Source organism: Pelodiscus sinensis, chromosome 15 (assembly GCF_049634645.1).
Source record: "Pelodiscus sinensis isolate JC-2024 chromosome 15, ASM4963464v1, whole genome shotgun sequence".
NCBI lineage: Eukaryota > Metazoa > Chordata > Testudines > Trionychidae > Pelodiscus > Pelodiscus sinensis.
This window is the reverse complement of record NC_134725.1, coordinates 31,819,396-31,833,011: the sequence shown is the minus strand read 5'-3', so window position 1 is coordinate 31,833,011 and position 13,616 is coordinate 31,819,396. Positions and strand designations below refer to the sequence as shown.

General features: G+C 43.0%; 1 protein-coding gene across 13 annotated transcripts in view; it reads right to left on the bottom strand.

The window, feature by feature from the left end:
* PITPNM2 (phosphatidylinositol transfer protein membrane associated 2) overlaps positions 1-13,616 on the bottom strand; it is a 263,306-nt gene that overhangs the window by 74,201 nt on the left and 175,489 nt on the right. For 12 of the 13 annotated variants that reach the window (XR_012896010.1, XM_075898565.1, XM_075898564.1 and 9 more), the window contains 3 exons: positions 12,376-12,590; positions 8,773-8,894; positions 7,078-7,311 (listed from right to left, as the gene is read on the bottom strand). Coding sequence is in view for 12 of the 13 variants with exons in the window: in XM_075898565.1 (XP_075754680.1) it covers positions 7,078-7,311; positions 8,773-8,894; positions 12,376-12,590 (571 nt within the window). In the remaining variant the exon portion in view is untranslated. Of the gene's footprint in view, positions 1-7,077; positions 7,312-8,772; positions 8,895-12,375; positions 12,591-13,616 lie in introns of those variants that run through there. The other variant, XM_075898573.1, reaches the window with a different exon arrangement.

The following is a 13,616-nucleotide window of genomic DNA, read 5'->3' as shown; positions in this document are numbered from 1 at the left end:
TCTACCAATCACTAAGGCAAACAAGTTTGTTTACACTGATGGAGATACTGTTGCCTGCTTTTTATTTATAACTAGTATTACCCCATACTGTTGAGATGGTAGACGTACATGTGGACTCCTCCCTCCCCACTGTTCCTGGGGGCAGGGAGGCTTGGGCGGCACGGCTGCTTCCCTTCCCACTGCTCTGGGCCAGGGAGACTGGAGCCACGTAGCCTCCTCCCTCCTTGCTGCTCCTGGGGTCGGGGAGGCTTAGTCCTGCTCAGGCTGTGGGGCCTCCTCCCTCCTGGCTGCTCCCTGGGGTAGGGAGACTCAGGCCATGCAGCCGCTTCACTCCTTGCTGCTCCAGGGATGCTGGAGTGTACACACACTCTGGGCACACGTCGCTGCCTCCCTCTGCGCAGCTCCCAGGGGCAGTGAGCTTTGGGGGCTATGTACCCTATTCCCTCCCCATTGGGCTGGGGATCCTGGGATGAGGGGGGGCATGCACGTGCTCTTCCCCTCTCCATGGTGAGAGGGAACGGGTGCAGTGCTCATATTCCTCCCCTTCCTGTGGTGGGGACAGGGCCTCAGCAGAGCGGACGGGGCTGTAGGTGAGGTTGGGGCCTGCCTCCTCCTAGAAACTTCTCAAGTCTTCTCAAATGTTCTCTGTGACAGACAGCATGATGGACACTCTCCTTTTATAATAGTATAGATGTCACCAGAAAGTGAGAACAGGAATTTGAACGGCACTTTAGTAGCCAGTGTCGAAAGGACACTGTCTCAACGACCTAATCACTTGCATCCTACTCCAGAAGACTTTCAAATCTGCACTTGAAAGGGATCCTCTGAACTGTCATTCATGCTAAAATTCGACACTCACCGCGGGGGGCTCAACAAAGACACCAACTACCTTACCCATTACAAAGATAGCTTCCCCAATTATCACCTCTAATACCATTAGCTCACAGACATCTACCTTTCCCCACCTCTAATATCATTAACTCACAGACATTTACCTTCCTTCTTTCCCCCTCCCCCCCGCATCCCTCTTCTGTTCTGAAATGTGATTTGTCCTTTTCATATGTGTTCATTTTTTTTAATTGTATCCTTTGGTATATATGGTTGTGACTATTTTCTTCCACTATTTGATCTGAGAAAGTGGGTCTGGCCCACGAAAGCTCATCATCTAATAAACCATCTTGTTAGTCTTTAAAGTGCTACATAGTCCTGTATTTTATTTCAGCTACACCAGACTAACACGGCTACATTTCTATCATTTATCTTGTTTGGTATGGACAGGAGTTTGTGTAATGAGTGGGTTCGTGGTCAGTAGACTGGGCTTTGCAAGACGTGTATTGGTCTCATGTGTAGTCGAGCATGGGGTACTACGAATGTTGCCACTGCCATGTGTCCCAATATTTTCAGGCATAGTCATTCTGGTATGACTGGACTGTTCTGTGCTGTTGCTATCAGGTCCTTGATGGTCACTCAACTGTGGTGAGGTAAGTAAGCTTTGGCTTTCATGCAATCCAGATGTGCCCCTAGAACTCCAGTGCTTGTGTTGGGGTCAAAGTGCAGTCTGTTGTGTTTATTTTTAAAGTGAGATTTTCAAAGAGTGTTTTCACCACTGTGATAGCATGCAGTGCGTTGTCTTCTGTGCGGCTCGCTATAAGACAATCGTCCAGATATGGGAATACTGAAATCTTGTTTTTGTGTAGTTGTGTGGTGACCACTGCCAGTACCTCCGAGAATACTCTTGGGGCTGTTGAGAGTCCAAATGGTAGCACTCTGTACTGGAAGTGTCTGTTCTTTATTGTAAAGCGTAGAAACCTCCTATGTGCCGGGTGTATAGATTTATGGAAATAAGCATCCTAAAGGTCGAGAGTAGACAGCCATGCTCCTTTTTCCAAGGCAGGTATGATGGTTACAAGGGTGACCATCTTGAAATGTTGATATTTGACAAAACGGTTGAGCTTGCGTAGGTCTAATATTGGTCTCCAACCACCTGACTTTTCGGTGGTGAGGAAATAGTAAGAATAGAATCCCCTGCCCCTCTGTTGTTCTGGTACCTCCTCTCTGGCACTGAGGCTGAGTAGGTGTTCTGCCTCTTATAGAAGCAATATCTCATGAGAGGAGTCCGTGAAAAGGGATGGGAAAGGGGGGCGGAGGTATAAACAGAATGCAGTAGCCTGTTTTCACGATTTCCAGCACCCACCTGTCGGTGGTAATGGTCGACCGTGTTGTATAAAAGTCGGCTAGTCTGTTGCCAAATACTGAGGATGAAGTGGATTGCTGCCTCGGGAATTTTGGGGTTGTCAGACCCACGACCAGGGCTTCAAAACTTTGCCTGGATACTGATGGATGTTGAGCGGAGGCTTGGTAGGGGGGCTGTCTCTGCCTGTTTTGTTTTGGATGTCGTCTATTGTCATAGATGTTGATTAAATGATATGTGTCTGTATCTTTGTTGGAATGACCTGTTTTGCTTTCTTCTTGTAATAGGCACCTGAATGCCTAAGGTTCTGAGGGTAGCTCTTTAGTCCTTCAAGATATGCAGAGGTATTTGTGGACTTTGAGAAAAGCTTCGTACCTTCAAATGGGAGGTCTTCTATAGTAGATTGAACTTCTATGGGAAATCCCCAAAAGCTGAAGCCATTAGGCTCATCTCATTACCACAGCTGCAGCGAGTGATCTGGTTACTGTGTCCGCTAAGTTGAGGCAGCCTGCAGGGTAGTACAGGATATTAATGTGCCTTTAATGTTTGTTTTAAACTGATCTCTCTTATTGTCCGACATTGGGTCAATAAAAGCTGATAATTGGTCTAAGATCTGGTGGGTGTATTTTGCTAATAATGTGGTATAGTTAGCAATTCTCATTTGTAGGCTTGCAGAGGAATATGCCTTTTCCCCCATTGCATCTTGTCTCTTCCAGTCCTTATCGTATGGAGTTATTCGTGTTGCTTGTTGTTTTCCCCTCTGGTTCACAGCTTCTACCACAAGGGAACCTGGTACCAGGTGTGAAAAAAGAAATTCTGCCCCTTTGGGAGAGACATAGTATTTTCTGTCTACAGAAATGGGAGTGGCTGTGGCCGGTTTGAGCCATATATTTTTGGCAGGGCTCATTATTGCCTCATTCATGGGGATGACCAGCTTTGTGACAGAAGATGTTTGTAAAATGTTTATAAGCTTGTGCTGTGTCTGTGGCACATCAGAGAGAGATCTCCAAGGTGTCAGTGACTCTCTTAAAGAGGTCCTGAAACGACCTAAAGTCATCACCCATAATTGGTGGCAGGATTACGATGGTATCCTCTGGGGATGTGGAGGAATTCTGCCTGGGTGGAGAAGGGGAAGATCACTGTTCTTCCCCCATATAGTCCACCTCCTGTTCCTCTGAGTCTGAGCTGTATTGTTCTACAGTATGGCTGTTAGGTGCCTGTGACCTTGATGTTTGGCTCTTTTGCTGTGATTGGGCAGATTGTTGTTGCCTATAAGCTGCTGAGGGGTTCCAATATGGCCAGTTAGGCATAAACTGGGTTGGGAAGCACTGTGGTAGCTGCCATTGCTGGCTGTACTACTGTGCTCTTTGAGTAGTGCGTCACTTTAATCGCGACGGTTTGTAAGACATCTCCTCATTGACACTGAGTGACGAAGCAATACAGCTGGCCAGTGTAATTGAAAGGTTGCACCGTGAGGCATTCAGGGTACCGCTGGTGCTGAGGAGAGGCGACTCCGGTATGGAGCTGGCTGACAGCTCCACTGAAGTTATAAATTGTGATAGCAGCTGTGGAGCTGGGGGAGGCGGGAGGCAGGAGGCTTGTGGAGTGCAGAGTGGTGTTATCGCAAACGCCAGCTGTTTGTTATGTGGGAGTGATGCTGGGTACGCTTACAGTGTCGGAGGTGCTGCTTTCGTTGATTTACTCGCACTCAGTGCCCATCTATAAAAAGGGAAATAAGAACAACCCAGGAAACTACAGACCAGTTAGTTTAACTTCTGTGCCAGGGAAGATAATGGAGCAAGTAATTAAGGAAATCATCTGCAAACACTTGGAAGTCGGTAAGGTGATAGGGAACAGCCAGCATGGATTTGTAAAGATCATCATGTCAAACCAATCTGATAGCTTTCTTTGATAGGATAATGATTGTGGATAAGGGAGAAGTGTGGATGTGGTATACCTAAACTTTAGTAAGGCGTTTGATATGGTCTTGCATGATATTCTTATAAATAAACTAGGCAAATACAACTTAGATGGGGCTACTATAAGGTGGATGCATAACTGGCTGGATAACCGTACTCAGAGAGTAGTTATTAATGGCTCTCAATCTTGCTAGAAAGGTGTAACAAGTGGGGTTCCGCAAGGGTGTGTTTTGGGACCGGCGCTGTTCAATATCTTCATCAACGATTTAGATATTGGCATTGAAAGTACACTTATTAAGTTTGCAGATGATATCAAGCTGGGAGGGATTGCAACTGCTTTGGAGCATAGGGTCATGATTCAAAATGACCTGGACAAATTGGAGAAATGGTCTAAGGTAAACAGAATGAAGTTTAATAAAGACAAATGCAAAGTGCTCCACTTACGAAGGAACAATCAGTTTCACACATACAGAATGGGAAGCGACTGTCTAGGAAGGAGTACGGCACAAAGCGATCTAGAGGTTATAGTGGACCACAAGCTAAATATGAGTCAAGTGTGATACTGTTGAAGAAAAAGCAAACATGATTCTGGAATGCATTAATAGGAGTGTTGTAAGCAACACACTAGAAGTCATTCTTCTGCTCTACTCTGCACTGGTTAGGCCTCAGTTGGAGTATTGTGTTCAGTTCTGGGCATCGCATTTCAAGAAAGACGTGGAGAAACTGTAGAGGGTCCAGAGAAGAGCAACAAGAATGATTAAAAGTCTAGCGAACATGACCTATGAATGAAGGCTGAAAGAATTGGGTTTGTTTAGTTAGAAAAGAGAATACTGGGGGGGGGGGGGAGGGAACGACATGATAGCAGTTTTCAGGTATCTAAAAGGGTGTCATAAAGAGGAGGGAGAAAACGTGTTCATCTTGGCCTCTGAGGATAGAACAAGAAGCAATGGGCTTAAACTGCAGCAAGGGAGGTTTAGGTTGAACATTAGGAAAAAGTTCCTAACTGTCAGGGTGGTTAAACACTGGAATAAATTGCCTAGGGAGGTTGTGAAATCTCCATCTGTGGAGATATTTAAGAATAGATTAGATAAAATGTCTTTCAGGGATGATCTAGACAGTATTTGGTCCTGCCATGGGGCAAGGGACTGGACTCGATGACCTCTCGAGGTCCCTTCCAGTCCTAGTGTTCTATGATTCTGTGATTCTGCGAGTGGTGTCTGTTTGGCATAGAAGACAGTACCGTAGCCGTTTGGCTCGGTGTCACTGCTGAGGCTTTGCGCTTTGCCTCTGGCGGTTTATGGAAGGAATACTGTGGGTGTTTAGAGTCCTGGCTTTTCTCCTTGCTGGTCCCTGCTGTCTGTTGTTTATCACAACCCATTTGCAGGGTTGCCGGTGCAGCTTTTTTGTGGGAAGCACACTTCCTCAATGGGGAGTCAATCCCAGAGGAGGAATGGGACTGTTTCTTGTTTTCGTTTTCATGGTCCTTAGGACTCGATCCTGTATGCGCCATTAACTCCGACTCCATCCCAGGTGATATTTGTCTGGAGGGAGTAGATTGCTCTAAGTCAGACGCTTACCGAGCCTTTTTCTCCATTTGCAGCAGTTTAAGCTGTAGCTCCCTCAATTTCCTGGATCAGTCTGTGAACATTTGGCAGTGTGGGCAATGCTCTGTAAAGTGGTGTTCGTCCAGACAATGAACACACTCTGCGTGCCCATCAGAAACTGAAAAGGATAGCTTGCGACTCGTACACCTTTTAAATCCAGACGAGCCTGGAATAGCCTAGGGAGTTGGCACTGTGTGGGCTTAGTACGCGGCTTCTCACGCTTATCCGGCGATGCGTCTTTTTGTTTGTTTGTTTGAATAAAGAAAGTAAAGGGTCAGAAGAGTTAGGCTAAATCAACTAGGCGGGATTTCTGAGGCAAATTCTAGGTAGGTAGAAAGGTAAGATGCGGATGAAGGGAGACTGCTGACCAGTGAACACAGCAGAAGAGAAGGAACTTGGGGGAAGGGGGGAGGACGTGCATGTACAACAGCTTCCTCAGGACACACACACAGGCTCCCTGAGCGCGTGGCCGGCCACAGGCACTGCTGTCACAAATCTCCGACCTCGAGCTCAATGGCACTGAAGCACCTAAGGTGGAGCACCTACAGGAACACTCCACAAAGAACAACCCTGGGCATAGATGCTGAAACAATGTGTGCAGCACCCCTTGGCTTGAAGTGGTTTGCATTATATTCAGTGTTTACAGTTTGGCTCAATGACTCTCAGCACTCCCACTATACAAATTGTTCTAGCCCTCCTAGCCTCAGGCCTTTTTGAATTGCTGGGCCCTGAGGAAGTTTACAGGGCAGGTCTCTCTCATTCAGAAGGGAAGCGGGGGAGAGAGAGAGAGAGAGAGCAGCTCTGGAATGTGGGACAGGTTAGAGAACCCCACTTCTACTGAACCCTGTGGCAGATCCTTTTGCAAAGTCCATTTACTTGGATTTGGGAGGCGGCTGAAGACTTGGCCCATTAAAGGAAAATGAATAGACCTTTGAAAGCATTAGCTAGGTTTTTGACAAATGCATCCGTTTTTCAGAGGATTAAGATCCTGCCCACTCTGGGTTTGAAACAGAATATAGGTATGGCCAAACATGGTTACGGTCTACATGAAATCTAACGGCAAACAACAGGAGTGATGCTGACTACTCTGGGCAGTCCCCACAGCCATCCTCCATGGCACTGTCAAAATCAAACCTGAGAATCTCCTTTTGGGCATCACTTATGTTCTATGCACAGGATTCTGTGCCAAGTGTTAATATGAGTAGCCTAGTGTCCTCTTAAGGCATCCACACATGAAAAACTAATCACACCCTGTTTATGTAACATGCATGCTGCTGCATTCTGAGTCAGAAATGCTAAAAACAATGTAAACATTTTGACAGTAAGTACAAATTTCTTTGACAGTAAGACTACAGATCCTCACCAACATCATGGATAAATCTCTCGATTTTAGACTGCATCCCCCAGTATCTGAACTCCACTTTGCATAGTTTATATGCACACATGATTGGATATTTTCCAGGGTTGTTCTTGTACCCCTCAATCCAGTCCTCTGACAATGGCCCTCTTTTAGTCTTCACAGATTTATAAAGCTTTGGATCCTCTTCTGACTTGTATTCATGTGGTGGAATAGGGTCTTTAACAATATCAATAGGATCTAAAGGCGGAAAACAAACAGATTTTTTAAAAGTTCTCTCTTTTTGCCTAACTGTAAAACAATACTTTTAAATGAAAAATTACAGCAATTTAGCTTCTTTGTATTTGCACTTTAACAACTGACATTTAAACTGTTTATACAATGCTGCCAGACAATGATGCTGACAATGTCAGGAGAATTCATATGCACAGTCTTAGCTAATGGGTACTTTTGCCCAATGATTCTGTAAATCCAGGATATTTTGGCAGATTTATCCATCTTTTCAGCTGTAAAAAGGATTTTGTACATTCCACCCTTTAGCTCCTCTCATACCATAGCAATTCCTTTGCTTTGTCTAAATTCAGAGGCTTATAATACAATTATCCTTTTTTAATAATACAAACCAGAGACTAGCCACTGAATACAGTACCTTTGCAGTATATATCAGTGATGTTACTGGTTTACTTCACATTTACTGATGTAGTGCTATAACAATATGTAATCTTAATTTTCTCTCTTTGAAGTCTAAAAATGATTCAATGAACAATTTTGTTATAAGAAGCACAAAGCAATGGTAGCAGAACTAATGAATATATCTTAAAAGGACTTTAAATAATCCTGATAATGGAAAACATTGTTAAAGACATCTAAACTTCGATCTGAAGCTGTTACATCTCAGTTATTCCTTCAGAATTGACAGGACTTTCAGTAAATTTTGTATGAAAGAACATGACGCAAATCATTCTTAAATAGAGTCAGATTAGTACACAAAGGTCGATCGGGCAGGTTAGACATTTAGTGATGTGGACATTCTAATCCAGGTTCAAAATAACACAAAAATTCAAGCCTACAGAAATTAAACACAGTAAAATTACATCTCTGGTACTACCATTGCCTGTTGACAGACACGATTTCAGGAGTGGCTAAGAAAAAAGGTACAGCAACCACTAGGTGTCCTCCTTTGCATCACTAGGATACTGTGTTTGCTAATCTCACAGTTCCGACCTAAAAGAAGGCCAGGCAGAACTCAAATCAATCCATGAGAGTCTCAACAGTTTCATTAGTAAGCGGTGCTTTAATGATGTGCAACTATAATAGCTAGCACTAACTCCAACACAATGGGGCTACTGCTCAAGCCAGAGGGACCAGCCAGTAGGAAATAAAAACAACAGCAATCAGGGTGACACTTGCCATTTTCGGCCTTTTCATAAAATGCCACCCTTTGCCTTCCTCTCGTTAAAGTCTCATCATTTGTAAGGCTCATTAAACTGTTCAGCAAAAAAGGATGCAAATGTGAATTTAATGCTAAAATATTAGCCAGTGCTGAGATGACATTGGGGATTTTTATGTTTTGAAAATATATATAGGAACAATGTTTTCCCATACAAAGAAAATATATTTCTTCCCCTAAAAAAAATCACTGTGTTGCAATCAATAGGCAGGATAGAAGAAAACAAAGTGAAGCGAAAAAGTGATATTCACCAAGAATTGTCTGTCTTTTTTCTGCAGGAGAAAGGTTGAATACATTGACATGATCTCCTGGATCAGCTTTATAATATGTTTCAATATCAATAGAGAATTTCTCCACAAAGGGACACGTATACCTGGAAGAGAAGAGTAATGAAGCTTAGACTAAAACCTATTAGATTTGATGGAGTAGAGGAGTGCTTTCATAACAGATACCTACTAACTGGCTGCGAATCCAGGCCATTTCCCTCTCATGTTTTGCTTTAAATATAATTTAAAATGCAACCTGCATATATGAAAAAGGAGCCGGAGATTTTGCTTTGTACACATTTTGTTCTTAAGGTCAGAACATGGCCTAAGGAGACGGCTTCTATGGTTCTGCTACAGTAGAACTCCAAGATCACAGATTGTCTCCGATATTATGCTAAACGTGACTATGCTCAGCACAAGAGCTATGTAAATTCCACCTGACACAGGGGTCAGCTTCCCTGTGCAGCTAGCTGGGGCGTGGAACCTACATGGCCAAGGCAATGTTGCGTCCCAAGTCACTGACAAATAGTCACAGCAGGAGAGAGACTATTTCAGAAATGAATAATCTCACTTTCCATCACAAAGGCAGTCAACAAACATTTGCCCTTTAACACAATTTTATTTCTCCTCCTCCCCCTCCAAACAGGAATAAATGCTATACAGTGAGATATTATGTTGTCTAATTTAAGGTTTTATACTGCTGCTCATCATCCTACTATCTGAATACCTTCCATATGAATGAATGGCAATGGCAAAGTGGCTAGGGGTGGCCCATGTAGTCTTGGGCTCTCTTTCCTTTTTGGGGACAAAAAACTCTACTTGGAGTATGTTTACTTCTTTCTTTAAAAAAAAAATAAAATAATTATAATTATAATACTTGCAGCATGTAAATATCTGAGAACCACTAGAGTATCTCTTATTTGATTGGAAAAACTTAAACAACGAACAGTCTTGTAGCATTTTAGAGATTAACAAAACATGTAGATGGTGTCATGAGCTTCTGTGGGCACAACCCACTTCTTCAGATGAATGGAGTTATTAAAGGTCCAATTTCTAAATAAACAGGGAATGGGGGAGGGGTGAGGAAAAAAAGGGGGAAAGATATAGTCAATTACAGTGTCAATGCTGCATGTCAATAGAGAAGGTGCTAATTCTTCTTAAGTACCCATTGTTTGGTTTTTTATGTCATCAGGATGTGGAATGTAGTGGGCCATCCAGCCAATGTCTTTATTCATACTTCTGTTATAGAAATCAAACTTGTAAATGAAGTTAAGTTCTAAGGCTGCCCTGTGAAGTTGGCTTGTAGAATTGGCCAGAAACAAAACAGTGACTTTGAGATCCATTAATTTGTACCCAGGCAAGTTAAGATGCTCCCCAACAGGTTTTTGTGAATTGTCCTTTTGGATATTTGTGTATTAATTAATTCTCTCTCATAGAGACTGTCCAGTTTGGCCAATATACATTGGCAGAGGGGCATTGCTGGTATTTGATGTCATAGATCACATTAGATGATGTGCAGTTAAATGAACCTCTGAGGTGGTGGTTTAGTCTTGTGATGATATCGCTTATTATAGATGTGCGGAAAGAGTTGGCACCGGGGTCGATTGCAGGGGTGGGTTCCTGGATGAGTATGATGGAGGTGTGTGGCATGGTTACTGGAAATAATTTGTTTGAAGTTAGGGGTTGTCTGTAGGTAAGGACTGGCCTGTCCCCAAGGCCTTTAAGAGCAAGGGGTCGTTTTCCAGAACAGGCTGTAGATTACATCCTCTTCCCGACTTACGAACCAGTTACGGACCAAGCAATTGGTCGTAACTTGGTTTGTTCATAAGTCGGACCCTATAGAGTTGCATGTGACTGCGCTGTTCATAAGCGCAGATCACGTTCATAAGTCGGGGCCTGCCGTTTACGACAGCTTCAGTCGTACCTGCTAATGGTCGTAAGTCAACCATTCGCAACTCAGGGACTATCTTGAAGTAGCTGATGTCTGGATACTCTTCTGGCTCTGTCAATCTGTTTTTTCACTTCTTCACGTGGGTATTTCAGTTTTAAGAATACTCTATATAGATTCTGTAGGTGTTTGTCTCTGTTTGTGGGACTGAAGCAAATCCAGTTGTATCTTAGGGGTTGGCTGTAAACAGTAGATTGAGAAATGGGTCTTGGATGGAAGCTAGAGGCATTAAGGTAAGTATTACAATCAGTAGATTTCTGGTGTAAGGTGGTAGAAATGTGTCCATCATATAATTATATTGTAAGTATCAAGGAAGTAGATCTCTGGTGTGGTGTGTTCCAGGCTGAGGTTGATGGTGGGGTGGAAGTTGTTGAAATCCCTGTGAAATTCTTCAAGGGTCTCTTTCCTATGGGTCCATATGATGAAGATATCATCAATGTAGCGTAAGCAGAATGAGGGTGCTAGGAGGTGAGAGCTGAGGAAACCTTATTCAAGGTCAGCTACAAAGACGTTGGCATATTGTGGGGCAATGCGGGTGCCTACAGCTGTGCTGCTGACTAGAAGATATAAATTGTCTCCAAATTGGAAATAGTCATGGGTGAGAACAAAGTCACAAAGCTCTGTAACCAGGTATGCAGTGGTGTCATCAGGGATGATGTTCCTGACAACCTGTAATCCATCTTTGTGTGGAATGTTTGCGTAAAGAGCGTAAAGAGCTTCTACATTCACAGTGGCCAGGATGGTGGCCAGGGAAGATTCCTGATACTCTATTTCCCTCAGGAAGTCGATGGTGTCTCGAAGATAGCTAGGTGTGCTGGCAGCATAGGGTTTGAGGAAAGAGTTGATATAGCCAGAGAATCCTGTTGTAAGTGTGCCAATGGTTGAGATGATGGGTCATCTGGGATTTCCAGGTTTGTGTATCTTGGGTAGCAAACTCCTGGTTGGGGATTAGGTGGTGTGTGTGTGTAGATTTGGTCCTAAATTGTATCTGGGAGTATCAAATCTCTTTCCCCCTTTTCGCACTTTCCAACCTAGAAAAGGGTTGGGATGAGAATCCAATTTCACTTTTACTAGACAGTGTTTGACATGGTGACCTTTCCATGTTCACATACATCTGCTATATATTTCAGAGAGTTTGTCTATTTGTTTAAGAATTCCTCCTAAACAGTTAGAACTAGGACCATCAAATTCAGTACAGAGCTTCCTCTTATAACTTAAAGCAAGGTAGGAGTTTGTTTGTGCCAGGAATGGAATTGTGTCAAACAAACAAAACAAACAAATGGCATGTGAAAGGAGCTGGTTGAGGGGGGACCCTACGACCTGTCTCGGACTGCCCTAGCCCTGAGCCTCCTACCCTTAGGGAGGGCAGAGTGTCTGAAATTACTCCTTCAATTCATACAAGGACATTGCTGGCTGTTTCCCTTTGTCAGGAAGTGAGGGGAAAGTTCAGTTTGCTTTATTCCAAAGTGAGGACTGAGTAAGGATTTCAGGACTAGGACCCAATGTTTCTCTAAAGAATATTCATGGAAACACAAGAGATGTCATTGTGATTCATGGCAAGTAAAGTGACATTTAGTTCCACTCGCTAATACATTTAAAAATCTAGGCAGGGTTAGATATATAGATATATAGAATGGTACCTTGTCCTTGTGTAAGGGTATGCATTCCACGACTCCTCTTCAACTCTTAAAGCTGCTTTTGGCAATATGGACCGAAACCAACTGGGTATATGCATACCAATATGATATACTTTATGAGTATACTGCCCAATGCCACCAGGACCATCTTTGTATGGCCTGTTTTCCAGGATCTCCACACCACTGCCTTCTCCACACGTCTCTTCTCTGCTCTTTTTCTGAAAAGACACCATTGTTTTAGCTTGTACACATTTTACATACCACATGCTCAAAGTATGTTAACACTAGAGATGGCATTTCCCCTATATGAACTGATATTCAACAATAATGATCAATCATCAAAATACAACTTCCTCACCGCAGAGCCACCTGATCTATGATTATTACATGCTGCTCCTTCCTCCCCGAAAGATTGTAAATGCAAGAGCCCTACTGGGTCATCTTATTTATCAACTGACCAAAGCAGATAGTATGTATGGTCTATTAAACACCAGCTCTGGATAAATGCCTACTGTAAGCCAACCTGGGAACTGTGAGAAAGTTAAATCAAAATCCAAATTCAAATGTCATAGGCAACTGCCCTATCTGAAACAGGCTGAACCAAAGATCTGCATTCAAGAACTCTGCAGTCTAGTTTCAGAACTGAATTGATCATAGCATACCACATAACGTTGTTCATTACCAGAAGTAGCAGCAGTGGGGTTTTGCCTACTTTGACATGTATTTTTGCAATGTTATCTCAATCAACAAATAAGCTGCAACATTGCGATGCAATATGTAGGCAGAAAATATAACATTTTGTGGCATTTTCCTCTAATGATCTGGCAAGAGATAACTCTTTAAGGACATCCTGAAGACTACACCCTGATAATAAATATATTAAATTCACCAGAATGAACACAGCACCTTCTGGCAAAGTCCATCTCAGCTTATGTTGAGAACTGTACCTTATTGGGAATCCTGACAGCATTCCTTTAATAAGAAAACCTAAGTTCAATGCTTGTAGAGCAAGACAGAGATGCCCAAAATGTTTGTGCAGTTCTAACACTCATACTGCAATGGGTAGGGTAATGCAGGGAATTCAGTCTCTCCAAACACTTGATTCATTTTTCTTTGGTTTATTTTTTTAAAGTGTATTGGAAAGGATATTACTTTAGAAATTAACAAATTAGAATGACTGGTACAAATTGACTGTAAAAGATATGGTAATAACGACCCATTCTCGCTGGCAGAAAAACAAATTG